General features: G+C 44.0%; 1 protein-coding gene across 1 annotated transcript in view; it reads right to left on the reverse strand.

Moving 5' to 3' along the window:
* Positions 1 to 16,001, reverse strand: part of cacna1eb (calcium channel, voltage-dependent, R type, alpha 1E subunit b) — a 219,205-nt gene that overhangs the window by 135,246 nt on the left and 67,958 nt on the right. The window contains exon 10 of the mRNA XM_060920316.1: positions 1,732 to 1,806. Within this exon, the coding sequence (XP_060776299.1) occupies positions 1,732 to 1,806 (75 nt within the window). The remainder of the gene's footprint in view (positions 1 to 1,731; positions 1,807 to 16,001) is intronic.

A 16,001-nucleotide genomic window follows, 5' to 3' on the forward strand; every position in this document is an offset into this window, starting at 1 on the left:
AAACCTCCCAGACACTGCTGAAGAGTTATACATAAGCTATAAGGAGGACTCTGATGAAGCACATGAGCTTCCATGCTGTGAGCTCTCGATATTATCCTTTCCCTCAGGTCTGTAACGCACAAAAAAAAAAAAAAAATCCCTCAGAAGTTCCAAAATAAAAAAATTACAAATTTATGAGAAAAATATTGGATTTATTTATTTATTTTAATTAATTATTTTTTTTGTCAAGGAACCATATGGCTTCATTTCGTAATGTTGGATCAACACAGATGCCCTAATATGCGATAATATGAAATCAGTTTCACTTTCATTATGAAAAAAAAGACGAGTCAACTAGTAGGTTGTTGTTTTTTGTAATTAAATGAATAATTGAATGTGAAAAATTACAGAATAATAGTGATGTGATGTAGCTTGCCAAATAAGGATAACTGGAAAGGTGACGCTTCCATGAGATACTCTGTTCATCACAGTATAACCACAGAATTCTACACATTTTCTCAGATCTTAAAGGTAGACTGCCATTCAGGTTTTTCAAGTATAGGTCATAAAAAGAATTTTCCCTGACACCCAATTATTTTTGTTTAGTGACCAAAAACTACTGAATTTGAATCACAGACTTCCAATTTTATTAGATTTTTTAAAAATAAAACAATAAATGAATTTAAGGCCACATGGCCCTAAATTCTCCGCTATTTTTTCCTGCTTCACCATGACGCAATTCAAGATACATGCATGACATGGTGAGCTTTCCCCGTTCGCGCAAGGCATTGTGGGATACAAATTTGACACAGGAGAGAAAAATGGAGATCGTGAGTGTGTGATTGAAACACGAAAGACCGACTACAGTCACGGATAGTGAGAAGAAAAGACGTTATGTTATATACGAAGGAAAGGAAACGCAGGCCCAAACTAATAAATATCGGCGCCCAGCGAGCACCTCGGTGTGATCAGCTGTTCGTTTAGCGACAGAATGATGGAACTGTCAGTGCACGCTCAAAGGGAAACCTGCGCATGCACAACACACGGACTTCCTCTGTCTGCTTGACTGTGCAAAATGAGCAATTTCATGCACAGTATTTGCTCGGGAATCCCCTCGAATTAAATAACTTCCCAGCCACAGAATGGTCTGATATTTTTTGAGATATTACAGAAATAAACATATATCACAATGATCAAATTTCAGAGGGAACTAAATTTCACCGATTTTATGGAATTGAAAGGCCGTCTAGCTTTAAACTAAAGTTTCATATTTCTGCATATTACAACAATGCCATGACACTGTACTCTTCTGACCCTTCTGTAAATTGATCATTGTTTAACTACTTATGAGAGCCTGCTACTTATAATTACCACATTACCATCATCATCATCATCATCAAGAACTGCACACAGGTCAAAAGTTAATGGTTATAACCTTCTCATATAAGTCAGTTTGGAAAGCGCTATAATAATGACAATCTGTCACATAACATAAAAATCCCAGTGAAAGCCTGTTGAAATACGCCTTTACAAATAGTTCTGCACATTTATGTTGTTTATCATGAGTCATGTAGGCATTGTGGAGTTTTATTAACATTTATATTGTAGGCAGCATAAATTATAAACTATTTCAGGAAACACAAACATGCAGAAAGAAATTGAGAAAGAATGAGAAGATAAACAGAGAGAGAGAGAGAGAGAGAGAGAGAGTGAAAGAGAGCATATGGACATAGTCAATGTGGTGTCACTAACCAACTGTTGCGATCTCTGAATATTTGTCCTCTCCACGACGCCTTGCATTTTTCTTGCTTGTGGCTCGCTTCAACACTTAAATAGAATGAAAAACAATAATTACTGCAGTGAAAAATGTGAATATCACAACATAAGACTCCAAAAGAAAAGGCAAACGATAGATGTAAATATATTTTTCACACTGTCTTGTTTCCTGCTCCTGTTAAGACCAGCTTGCAAATGTGCAAGACATGAGTGACCTTTTTTTTCAGCAAAAGCCTGAAAGCAGAGGCCAAGCAAAGGCAAAACACATCAGTGGGCATGTGAAAGACTGAAAAGGATTGTTGCTGTGGTAACTGAAACGGCTGCAACAGCAGAACAAACATAATCAATGAGCTTTTCGAGCCATATCGTCCTATGGCTGGGGCTCGGGCTCTGAATTTATACTGTGCTGATAGTTGAGAAGAAGCTGCAGTGCTAACTAATCCTGTGACCTCATGTACAGTACGACACCCTAATACAAACCACTGTGGTGATTTTAATCTATTATTATTATTATTATTATGCAGTTTATTCAACTTCAGAATGCATCGAAAACTCTCCAATAGCGCGACCAATGTAACCTATTGGACTATATCAAATTTACAATCCAAAATATCAAACTCTAAAACTTAATCTACTACAGTGGATATAAAAAGTGTACACACCCCATTAAAATGATCGGTTTTTCTGATGTAAAAAAAAAAATGAGACCACGATAAGTAATTTCAAAACTTTTCCCACCTTTAATGTGACCTATAACCTGTACAATTCAATTGAAAAACAAACAAATCTATTCGGGGGAAAACATAAAAAAAAACATACAATAAGCTGGTTGCATAAGAGTGCACACCCTTAAACTAATACTTTGTTGAAGCACCTTTTGATTTAATTACAGCATTCAGTCTTTTTGGGTTCACACCTGCCATCAATTAAAATTACTCTGATTAATCCCAAATCAAGTCCAGACATTTACTCAGTTGCATCATCCAGCAAAAGCCAGGGTTCACAGAGAGCTTACAGAGCATCAAAGGGATCTCATTGTTGAAAGGTATCAGTCAGGAGAAGGGGACAAAAACATTTCCATGGCATTAGATATACCATGGAGCACAGTGAAGACAGACATCAAGAAGTGGAGAAAATATGGGACAACAGTGACATTACCGAGAACTGGACATCCCTCCAAAACTGATGAAAAGACAAGATGAAAACTGGTCAGGGAGGCTGCCGAGAGGCCTACAGCAACACTGAAGGAGCTGCAGGAATTTCTGGCAAGTACTGGCTGTGTACTACATGTGACAACAATCTCCCATATTCTCCATATGTCTGGATTATGAGGTAGGGTCAAAGAAAAACATCCAGGCCCGGCTAAATTTTACAAAAAAAAATACATCAACTCTCCCAAAAGCATGTCGGAAAATGTGTGATGAAACCAAGGTTGAACTTTTTGGCCACAATTCCAAAAGGTATGTTTGGCACAAAAACACTGCGCATCACCGAAAGAACACCACACTCACGGTGAAGCATGGTGGTGGCAGCATCATGTTTTGGGGTTGTTTTTCTTCAGCTGGAACAGGGGCTTTAGTCAAGGTGGAGGGAATTACGAACAGTTCTAAATACCAGCCAATTTCAAACCTTCAGGTGTCTGCGAGAAAGCTGAAGATGAAGAGGAATTTCATCTTTCAGCACGACAATGACCGCAAAAAGTTTTGGAATGGCCCAGCCAGAGCCCAGACCTAAATCCAATTGAAAATCTGTGGGGTGACCTGAAGAGGGCTGTGCACAAGAGACGCCCTCACAATCTGACAGATTTGGAGTGCTTCTCCAAGGAAGAGTGGGCAAATATTGCCAAGTCTAGATGTGGCAGGCTGATAGACCCCAACCCAAAAAGACTGAATGCTGTAATTAAATCAAAAGGTGCTTCAACAAAGTTTTAGTTTAAGGGTGTGCACACTTATGCAACCATGTTATTAGAGTAAGGGGGACAGGTATGCAATCTAGGTAGTGGGCTAGGGGGAACGTTTGTGGGGTTGCACTGATGTAAACGGAAGCGCGCGTGATATGTTGTTTTAGCGGAAGTGAAAGCAGAAATGCCACGTTATGTTTTCTTTTTGCTTGTAAAAGACGGAGAACAATATTAAATCAGCATACTGTTAAACGAAGCCTTCCCTGTCTCGTCACCACCAAGTAGGAGTTAGTTCCACAGTTACCCCGCGAGTTGCTGACAAGTTTAGAGATCTTCGTGGAGATAACGAGCCATCCAGCAATCGCGGTTCCACAGAGGGAAAAGGTAATACTGGGGGCTCGTCCAGGATCCTACTAATGTGCGGTGAGTGAGACGTGAGCCGAAGTGGAGTTTACAGTAATACCGGCACATAAAGCATGCAAGACGGTGTTTCAAGTACTGCATTAACGGCAACCACCCGCAAGGGAAACGCCGACGTTATAAGTGACTGTGAAAAAGAACCAGAAAATTGAACGATATATCAGAATGATTCAATGTGTTTAACCCCCCTTGAAATGAGCCTGTCTTCACCATTGGCGCCACAAGTGTCTAGGCAAATTGGCGCGAGCTACCGCAGTTGTGCTAACTGGACCAACCAGCAAACTGTCAGGCTAGTTCAAGTGACAATGACAGCATAACATTCAATGCATTACCAACGAAATTATCCAGCACAAACCCTTTTTTAGTGGATATTGTGAATGAAATGGTGGAGAAAAGAGAGATTGAAGTTTTAGTTCATTGCATCATGTGTCGGATCTCCACAGCTCATCACCCCAGAACTGTCTACTAAACATTGTGTTTGTGCACTTCAAGCATGTACTCTGTTGGAAAGGCCCTCATGTCAGCAGCATGAAGCCGTAAGAGAACAGCAATCAGAACATGTGGCATCAAGGCGCAATAGATCAGGTGCACATAGACGGCGTCCTCAGTCCGTGTGGTATGATCTGTCCTCCGAGAGTGAGGATGAATCTAATCACCATGAGCGCATTCCAACTTTAAGGCCGGGTCAGTACGATGGCACTACACAATGGAAAGAATTCATCGACCGATTTAAAAGCTGTGCATTAGCCAACCACTGGTCTGAACAAACAATGGCTATCCAATTAAAGTTCGCCTTAGTGGGAGCTGCAGGTAGCATTGTAAACTGAAACCCAAGGTCAACAGAATGGGGTTACCATCGTATCGTGGAGGAGCTTGAAAAGGCATATGGCCCCACCTCGCAACATGCAGCTGCTGTTGGAATCGAATTGAGACAGCAGGTGCGTAAACAAGGTGAGGCTTTGCATAGCCTAAGGGATGACATCTATGACAAAATCTCAATTGTTTATGCAAATAGGACAGAGGCTGAACAAGATGTTCTTGCAGTAGAGGTGTTCACTAATGCTGTAGGTGATGTGGGCATGGTCCAAAAGCTCCTTGAAAAGCAACCTAGCACCTTAGCCCAGGCGTACAACATTGCTCATCATTATGAGACAACTAAGAAAGCAGCTGAAAACGTTACTCGACTGATGACCTCTGGGGAGCGCAATAATGCAATACAAAGGCCTGCTACTGCTGCCATACAAGCTTGCGATGAAGGGGAATCTGCGAACAACGCGCTGGTGGAGGCTGCACCAGAACCAGGCTCCCGGCCGCAGAATGCTCGTAGCAGGCTGGTTAAATCAAATAAGCGGGCAAACATCAATTGGGCTGAAGTGCGCTGTCATAATTGCTCTGGTCTGGGACACATGAAGTGGAACTGCCCCTCCCCAAAAGGCCTGTTTAACACAGCACCCACCATGGTGGCATCCACCAGGTTGGAACCTGCTGAAACAAAGAAAGAGGACTCCTCAGATGTGTTGCATGTTAAAGCTCAAGGAGAAGAAATGAGCATCCATGTGTGGATACACAACAACGAAATCTGTGCAATTTTGGACACAGGGGCATGAAGGAATGTCCTGCCTGCAGCGCACTACTCTGCACTGAACCCCGATATCAGGCCACAATTATAGCCATCAGGTGTGCAGTTCCTACAGGGCATTGGGCTAGAGAAAATACCAGTGCAAGGAGAATCCCATTTACCTGTACAGGTGGGCAACCACACGGTCAGTGTCAATTTTATTATTGCTGACATAGCCAATTCTGACGCTATCCTTGGTCACCCATTCTTAGAACAAGCTGGTGCATGCCTAGATTTTGGGCAAAAGAAAATTGTGCTGTTCGGTGAACAGATACCATACTTCAACCCAAATAGACAGCCAAGGATGCATGTTGCTCGTATCGCTCGCACTACCATCTTGAAACCAGGTCAAGAATTTATTGTTCCAGGACGTGCCCACCTCCGTGGACCTGTAAAGGGTGGGATTCTTCTAAGCCCCACTAAAGGGTTTATGGAGAAGCATCAGGTGTTGGTTGCCCATGCCCTCACAGAAGCTGGGCCCAACCAGCGTATTCCCATCCACATGTTCAACCCTGGCAGTATCGGTCACTGTCAGAGTGGGAGCGGTAGTGGGGCTCCTTCACCCAGCTGATGTGGTCTCCTCTGCTGCCACTGGCACCACTTGTCCTCCGGCGGTCGGAACTCCAACAATGCCTGATCACCTGCAGGAGTTGTATGCTCAGAGCTCAGTGGAATTGAATGCCGAGGAGAGGCACAAATTGGAGAGCATGTTGCAACGCTATGCAGATATTTTCTCCACAGGCCCTACTGACTTAGGCTGCACCAGTCTAGTTAAACACGATATTGAGACCCGACCTGGTGCCCCAATTAAGCAGCACCCCAGGCGCATGGCAGCTGAGAAACAGACAGAAGCGGATCGTCAGATCAAACAAGGACTTGATGCTGGCCTCGCCCACCCTAGCCACAGCAGTTGGGCCTCCCCTATTGTGATGGTTCGCAAAAAGGATGGGTCTTACAGACTTTGTGTGGATTATCGGGCTTTAAATGACAACACAATCAAAGACGCATATCCTCTGCCCCGTATACAGGACACCCTGGACACTCTTTCCGGTGTGAGGTGGTTAAGCACCCTTGATTTGGCTTCAGGATACTGGCAGGTGGAACTCACCCCTAGGGCATGAAGAGCGGCTGCTTTCTGTACCAGGAAGGGGCTGTTCGAGTGGAATGTCATGCCTTTTGGGCTATGCAACGCGCCGGCCATGTTCCAGCACTTGATGGATCGTGTGCTGGCGGGCCTGCAGTGGGAAACTTGCCTAGTATACCTGGACGACATCATTGTCCTGGGTAGAGATGTTTCCGAGATGCTCCATCGTCTCCAACAAGTCTTTGAACGACTTCGTGAAGCAAACCTCAAGCTCAAACCGTCCAAATGCCACCTGTTTAAATGTGAGGTCACCTACTTGGGGCATCTCGTTTCTGAAGCTGGTGTGGCAACAGATCCACAAAAGATTGCCAAAGTACAGCAGTGGCCGACCCCAACCACCGTGTCTGAGGTTCGTCAGTTTGTAGGCTTAGCATCTTATTACAGACGTTTTGTAAAGGGGTTTGCAACCATAGCCCAACCACTACACGTGCTCACAAAGAAGTATGCTCGTTTCCTTTGGACAGAGGAGTGTGACCAAACATTTAAGGAACTGAAACAGCTCCTTACCTCCGCACCAGTACTAGGCTACCCCTTTGACCACGGTGAGCTCATCTTGGATACTGATGCAAGTGATGTCGGAATTGGGGCAGTCCTTGCCCAGATCCAAAATGGAGAGGAGCGTGTGTTGGCCTATGGAAGCCGGAGACTGTCAATGGCTGAGCAAAACTATTGTACTACTAGGCGGGAGCTACTGGCTGTGGTGGAATTCGTCACCCACTTCCGACAGTACCTGTTGGGCCGCACGTTCACTGTCAGCACAGACCATAACAGTCTCTGCTGGATAACCAGGATGAAAGAACCCGAAGGGCAGCTAGCAAGGTGGTTAGAGAAACTTGGTGAGTACAATTTCAGCATTGTCCACCGTGCTGGTCGTCTACACTCAAATGCCGATAGCCTTTCTCGACGGCCATGCCGTGCTGCTTGCCCTTGCAGGCTGCCGGAAGATTCCAAGGAGCATGTGCTGGTCCGGCACCAGGAAGTGCAGTGCAACCTGGGGAGGGAATCTCCGCCGGTGAGGCCAAGTCTAGTGGGGGTAGTGGAGCCGCCCAAGGAAGAAATGAGGGAGTGCCAAGTGGACAGAGTATGTCTTGTTGATACCAACCCTTGCCAGTTGTTCTCTGGGTTGACCACTGACCAGTTACGAGAGGCTCAGGCGTCAGACTTACATATTGCCCCTCTTTTGGGATGGTTGGAGTTTGGAGAAGGGCGACCGCCATGGTCAGATGTTGCACCTTGTAGTCCGACTACCAAAGCCTACTGGAGTCAGTGGAACCGATTATACCTTAAAGATGGTGTCCTAGTGAGGAAATTCTACAATACCAACAATGCTTTGTTCTACCCCCAGATTGTCCTGCCTCACAGCTTGCAATTAGATGTACTAATACAAATGCATGATGTGCCTGTGGGAGGACATTTTGGTGTGGAACGCACTCTGGCTCGACTACAGACCCGTTATTATTGGTATCAAATGAGAGAAGACATTGTTCTCTGGTGCCGAACCTGCACGAGCTGTGCTGCAAAGGCCAGACCGCCAAAAACACCTCAGGGTCCCATGGGCACAGTTAAGGTAGGGGCCCCCATGGAGCGGGTTGCCTTAGACATTATGGGACCCTTGAATGAGACTGATCGGCACAATCGATACATACTGGTAGTCCAGGACTATTTCAGTAAATGGGTGGAAGCATATCCTTTGCCCGATGAACGAGACGAGACTGTTTCAGCAGCTTTTACTTCAGAGTGGGTGTGTCGATACGGGGTACCATATGATTTCCACAGTGACTAGGGCTCAAATTTTGAGTCTGACATTTTCCGTCAGATGTGTGAGACCCTAGGGATACATAAAACCCACACAACACCATTCAGACCTCAATCTGACGGTCAAGTAGAGCGTTTTAATGCAACTCTACAAAATATCTTGGCGACTACTGCAGAAAGCTGTCATTGGGATTGGGACTTAATGATTCCCTATGCTGTCCTAGCGTACAGGGCCACAAAACATAGCTCAACTGGGTTTAGCCCCAACATGATGATGTTCGGAAGAGAGTTGAATGAGCCAATTGACCTGGTTGCTGGGCTACCACCAGATCCTGAAAATGCTAAAAGTCCATCATGACATGTAAAAGACCTCCGCCAAAGACTAGAGTTGGTTCACCAAATAGCCAGGGACAACCTCAAGCAATCTACTGAAAGAGCCAAGAGGTACTATGACAAGAGAATCTGTCATACTAAGTACAACACCGGGGATGCTGTCTGGTACCTGATAAAAGGGACAAAGCGTGTCAAAAACAAAGTGAGGAAATTCTTGCCAGCATATGAAGGGCCGTACTTTGTTTTAAGCCAGCTGGACGATCTGATTTATCGTATCCAGAAAGGGCCTAGGACCAAAGTAAAGGTAGTGCATCACGACAAGTTGAAACCATACCACTCATGTACAGCGCTCAATAACAGCTAGGTCTTCGAACAGGCCGCTGACTGGAAACCTGCGGAAGTGGACACTCCTGATGTGGACTTACCGACAGGAGATGGAGACCTGGGACTATCCAACCTTTTCCCCAGCACTCACCCAGAGGAACCGAGTGGATTCAAGCACCCAGGATTATCCATCAACGACTCCTGCTGTCCAGTCACAACAAATTATCCCCAGCCAGAACTGCTGTTCCAAGAGGCCAACGCTCCTCAAGACAGCGGGGATGAGAAGGGGCATCAACGCCAAGAAGTGTCTCACCCTGCAGCCATGATTGATCGGCCCAGGAGGAACAGAAGGCATCCCGACCATTATGGGGAATGGGCAGAGCATTAAGATGAGTATAGCCTATATACTGTTAAATGATTATAAAAAAAAGAAAAAAACTCACTATTTGCAACTAGTTGGCTATAGAACTGCAGTTAGCTGTTAAATATGGTTGTAGTGTATACTGTTGCTTATGTGATGTGAAAGATATCCTGCCAGTTCTTAAGTATAGGCAGAATGGCTACCCTTTTACCATTATTGTTATTCTGGGGAAGCCTTGAGTGAATGTTACAGGTTCAATTTCAGATAGCAGAAATAAGGCAACTCAGTTGTGGAGTTCTAGTTGCAGTTGTTATTATGTTCTAGTATGCTGGCTGAGTAATAATTCTCTTCCTAGGCACCAGAGGGTTAGAGTTATCCTGATTTCCCCGCTGCCTGCAGCACGTTGCACTACCGCTTTCCCACCCCTGACACTGCATGGGAACACCTGAATGGACTTATTGGCACTGGACTGATGAGTTTTGTTGAAGAAAAAAAAAAAAGGTTAAATTCTGTTGACTGTGTTGTATAATGTGTATTGTTTACTGTGCTGGAGTGGAAATTGTCTGTAGCCAAATTGCCATCCAGAGTGGGGGTAGTGTTATTAGAGTAAGGGGAACAGGTATGCAATCTAAGTAGTGGGCTAGGGGGAACGTTTGTGGGGTTGCACTGATGTAAACGGAAGCGCGCGTGATATGTTGTTTTAGCAGAAGTGAAAGCAGAAATGCCACGTTATGTTTTCTTTTTGCTTGTAAAAGACGGAGAACAATATTAAATCAGCATACTGTTAAACGAAGCCTTCCCTGTCTCGTCACCACCAAGTAGGAGTTAGTACCACAGTTACCCTGCGAGTTGCTGACAGGTTTAGAGATCTTCATGGAGATAACGAGCCATCCAGCAATCGCGGTTCCACAGAGGGAAACGGTAACAACCAGCTTATTGTACATTTTTTTTAATGTTTTCCCCCTGAACAGATTTGTTTGTTTTTCAATTAAATTGTACAGGTTATAGGTCACTTTAAAGGTGGGAAAAGTTTTGAAATTATTTATCGTAGGCTCATTTTTTTTTTTACATCAGAAAAACCGATCATTTTAATGGGGTGTGTACACTTTTTATATATGCTGTATATTTACAGTGATTCTTCAAAAAAAGACCAAATTACATCTCAAAAAGAAAAGCTTAAAAACACTAACAACAAAATAATGCAAACCATTATCTTTAACTCCCTATGTTCTATGCTTATGATTGCGAATTCATGCATCTCAATTGAATGGCTTATGACATGATTTTCAACATCCTAGCAATGTTCAGTGTGCTAGATATTATAGACTTCTGCATATTCCTTAGTAGAACCTTTGTCTTCGCTCCCAGTAGCTCTCGTACAAAGTCCTCCATATCCATTGACCATACTCCTAACACATCCATTATGATGTTATATTGTTGGACACCATATCCCGGATACCTTTCCTTTAACTACCAACGCAATGGTCCATACTTCAGGGTCTTTTCTTCATCTTTCCTTATCCTGTTCTCAATCCATGGGCAGCTCATCTCCAGGGTGATGACTAACTTTGTTGCATGATTCACAATCTTTACATCTATCCTGTTCACTGGCAACTCCTGATGTTCACCAAAAGTTGGAATGTCCCAATACGCTTCCACGTCAGCTGAATGATACTCAGGTTTGGGTTTCTCTGGTGAGTGCCATGGTGCCCCTGACTCCACCAACTGGAGATCTTTAAGTATTTCAAAATACATCACCTTGAGTGTGTTGTTGTGTCTTGTGAGGTACTTGTTTTGTGCCAGTGCAGGACATCCAGTGACCAGATGAGATACACTTTCTGGGGCCTTACCACAAAGCATGCAGCTAACATTCCCAGTCGATACTGTTTGGGACTTCTGTGAATAATATAACTTAGTTGATAAAAGCTGTTCGTACAACTCCATCATACCAGCTACTACATAAGTGGGGCAGATTGTCCACTCCTTCAGCCACGCGAAGCAGCTCTTGATACTCATGCTGTCATCATCCTATTTCGCAGTTATTAACTTTCCTTGCCAGTGTACCTTATGCACCACCTCTTGTAACTGCCCCAACTGAGTGTACATCAAGTAGCTATGTGTCTTCACAGATGGGATTTCCTTTCCTTCTTCATTTCTGACCATTGGATTGGGGAACCTCAGCTTAAGCTCTAAGCCTAGCTCCTAAGCATACCTTTGAGCCTCTGATACCAATGACTGGTGTCCTGTGCTTGACGCTCATTCTTTAAACTTACAGACAAGAGTTATTATTATTATTATTATAATTATTATTATCCATCGATCCATTATCTGTAGCCGCTTTTCCTGTTCTACAGGGTTGCAAGCAAACTGGAGCCTATCCCAGCTGACTACGGGCGAAATGCAGGGTACACCCTAGAGAAGTCGCCAGGTCATTGCAGGGCTGACACATAGACACAAACAACCATTCACACTCACATTCACACCTACGGTCAATTTAGAGCCACCGATTAGCCTAACCTGCATGTCTTTGGACTGTGGGTGAAACCGGAGCACCCAGCAGAAACCCACGCAGACACAGGGAGAACATGCAAACTCCACACAGAAAGGCCCTCGTCGGCTGCTGGGCTCGAACCCAGGACCTTCTTGCTGTGAGGCAACAGTGCTAACCACTACAGCACCATGCCACCCATTATTCATCTCATCTCATTATCTCTAGCCGCTTTATCCTTCTACAGGGTCGCAGGCAAGCTGGAGCCTATCCCAGCTGACTACGGGCGAAAGGCGGGGTACACCCTGGACAAGTCGCCAGGTCATCACAGGGCTGACACATAGACACAGACAACCATTCACACTCACACCTACGGTCAATTTAGAGTCACCAGTTAACCTAACCTGCATGTCTTTGGACTGTGGGGGAAACCGGAGCACCCGGAGGAAACCCACGCAGACACGGGGAGAACATGCAAACTCCACACAGAAAGGCCCTCGCCGGCCCCGGGGCTCGAACCCAGGACCTTCTTGCTGTGAGGCGACAGCGCTAACCACTACACCACCGTGCCGCCCCGCCACCCATTATTATTATTATTATTATTATTATTATATTATTTTAGTCCTGGGTATGACTTTAAACTGAAACTGGTGGTAAGTCTCAGGTCTGGGAGGACTTGAGTATTGGAGAAAGTGGAGTTATCCCTTAATCACCATTGCTATGGGTTAAATAGTACATCACCAACAAGGCACTGGCAGCAGGGCACTTTTCAGTGCAGTGTGGCAGATGAACCCAACAGGGTCAATGGCACACCACCAGTTGGCATGCGGAAGAGCCACTCAAATGGCCAACAGATGGGATCACTCGGCAAGTCAGTTGTCACTGCAGGGCAACTTCCATACCCGTCAGGTCTGTGGCATTTTTGTGCACCACTTGGCATCAGGTCTGGAGGTCCAGAGAGACAACACGGTGGGGGCACGCCATTGTTTGTCTTACCTTACTGTGCAAGGGACTTCATTAGGAGAGAATAGTATGTGAGAGCTCACGAGGCCAGGCATTCTGTGACGGCTCAGCCAGGCCATTTATGCCGCTGGTGTGAGATACTCTGTCGCTTTGGTGTGGGCCTTGTGGCCCATCTGTTTCTATGCATCCTAACGAAGCAGTTATCATTGTTTGTGATGGACAGCCAATGATGATGATTATTATTTATGAATGGAAAAATCAATGTATTAATTGGGAAAAAAAGAAAACTAAAGGTATAAATCCCAGTTTTACGCCTGACTTTTGGTCACATGTTAGAAAGGCATGTGTTTCTATCACTTGCTATCTTGTATCTTGGTGTATGGGGTGTCCAGGGTGGGATATCTACCTCTCTTTTGGGAGAAGTCGTACTCCATTTTGGAGTAGCTCCTGCACCTTTGGTGCCCTCCAAAGAGACTCAGTGCTCACCTGTGGCTCCAAGTAACTGTAACATGCACAGCAGCCAAACCATGGGCAATGGCTTTGACTGGCCGGCTACACCTGTTTGAGAGTAACCGATGGGCCAGCTACCCACGGTGATTAGGTTTGGCTACCTAAGCATGTGAAGTCTGGATTTTGGTGGATTGTACGAAAGAAACCACTATGTGGTTCAACAGACAGAAAGGTGATACACCAGCAACACATTGTGCAACATCTAGAACATGGCAAGACACAGATGATGCCCTGGTCATCCACTGAACCTGGCTTCACCTCCAGCCATCTGGACCTTGTCCTGCCATAGGATCTCAGTGGAGCATAGGAATGGAGAGTGAGGCTGATACTCCATAAATCTCCCTCAATTAAATCCAAGTCGCGCACAAGTCATCTTCATCATCATTCATCCACTAACAACAACAGTGAAGATGGCGATATTCCTCCAGAAGGATGAACAGAATCTTGTATCTTGCTGTAACTACATGGGTCTAACTCACAAATACTTCAAATGTAATTGACCCATTTTTACTGTAAACTGTATTTTAGAAAATAGACAATCTAGAATATGTAAGGAATAATATACTCAGGGGTATACTGTTATAGGAAAATAATCATTGACAGGGTAGTATGATGCATGTTGACATAAGGCAGAGTTACTGTTACCACCCCAAAGTTGGTGATTTTCCGAACAACATGTCCTGAAGTGTTTTATTCCTCTTATACAACAGGAATTTGCCTATTTACTTATCTAAAAACAACAACAACAAAAAAAAAACCCTGTACCTTTTTATAAGTTAAGAGAGCAGTTATATTTAATGATGGTGAACATCTTCCAAACAAGTTAGTTCCTATTATCACTTTTTTCTTTAATCTGTTTGTTGTTGTTTTTTAATAATCTACTGTTTTAAATCAATTTTTCATGGAGTATACACCATACAAGTCCTTGTTACTAAAGAATTGATTACTTTTACTAGAAGGGCTCTCAGTAGAGGGCATACCTCCACCAAGCCACATATTATCAGCATCAAAATCAAATGACTTGAACCTAGGATAATACTAAACCTGTCTGCCAAATTTCATCCAAATCCATTCACTACTTTTTGAGTTACATTGGGAACAAAAAAGTCCTAGATCCGCATACATATCTGGATCCTGGATCCACATAGATATCTGGATCCTGGATGCACACAGATATCTGGATTTGCATCAAAAGCCAATCAATTGTTCCTTGGCCAATGGCCTACCTTTCCTCCAAATTTCATCAAAATCCTTTCACTACTTTTTGAGTTACTTTGGGAACAGTCAAAAAAGTCCTGGATCCGTATACATATCTGGATCCTGGATCCACATTGATACCTGGATTTGCATCAAAATCTAATCAATTGTTCTTTGACCCATGGCTCACCTTTCCTCCAAATTTCATCAAAATCCATTTACTACTTTTTGAGTTACGTTGGGAACAAAGAAATCCTGGATCCACATACATAACCAGATTTGCATCGAAATTAAGAAGAAGAATTGTTCCTTGGTCAATTGTTCTTTAGCCTATGGCTCAATTTCTTCAAAATTTCATCAAAATCTCTTCACTAATTGTTGAGTTACGTTGGGAACAGACAAACAAACAATCAAACAAACAGAAGTGAAAACATAACCTCCTCCAACAAAATTGGCGGAGGTAACAAACACATTAATATAAACCTGTGATTTGCCTTGCTGACACTACTGTCAGAGCTGCTGTTATAGAAAACGAATCAACCCCTTTTGACCAGTTAAAAATCACTAATTCAACAGTGCTGTGGTGTAAAATGCAATAAGCCACTGAAGAATGTGTGTGAGAGTAAGGGTGTTTAACTTAGTGACATTTACACAAAGATTCTATAAAACCGAGACTAAAACACCATGACAAAATCCCATGTTCAAAAATGAATTAAATTTATAATGAGTAATATTGACTAAACAATTTTTCAGTGATGCAGTGTAGTTGGTTACCAGGAAACTTCAGTTGCTAAGCAACATAACAGGCAAACATTAGATTGTTCTATGGACTGATGGTTTTATTGGTATGAAACTTGGCACATTAATACAAAATTCAATTACTGTGATCAAATATCTGCATCAAATATCTCATCTCATTATCTCTAGCCACTTTATCCTGTTCTACGGGGTCGCAGGCAAGCTGGAGCCTATCCCAGCTGACTACGGGTGAAAGGCGGGATACACCCTGGACAAGTCACCTGGTCATCACAGGGCTGACACATAGACAACCATTCACACTCACACCTATGGTCAATTTAGAGTCACCAGTTAACCTAACTTGCATGTCTTTGGACTGTGGGGGAAACCAGAGCACCCGGAGGAAACCCACGCGGACACGGGGAGAACATGCAAACTCCACACAGAAAGGCCCTCGCCGGCCACGGGGCTCGAACCCAGAACTTCTTGCTCTGA

This window comes from Neoarius graeffei, chromosome 1 (assembly GCF_027579695.1).
Source record: "Neoarius graeffei isolate fNeoGra1 chromosome 1, fNeoGra1.pri, whole genome shotgun sequence".
Lineage (NCBI taxonomy): Eukaryota > Metazoa > Chordata > Actinopteri > Siluriformes > Ariidae > Neoarius > Neoarius graeffei.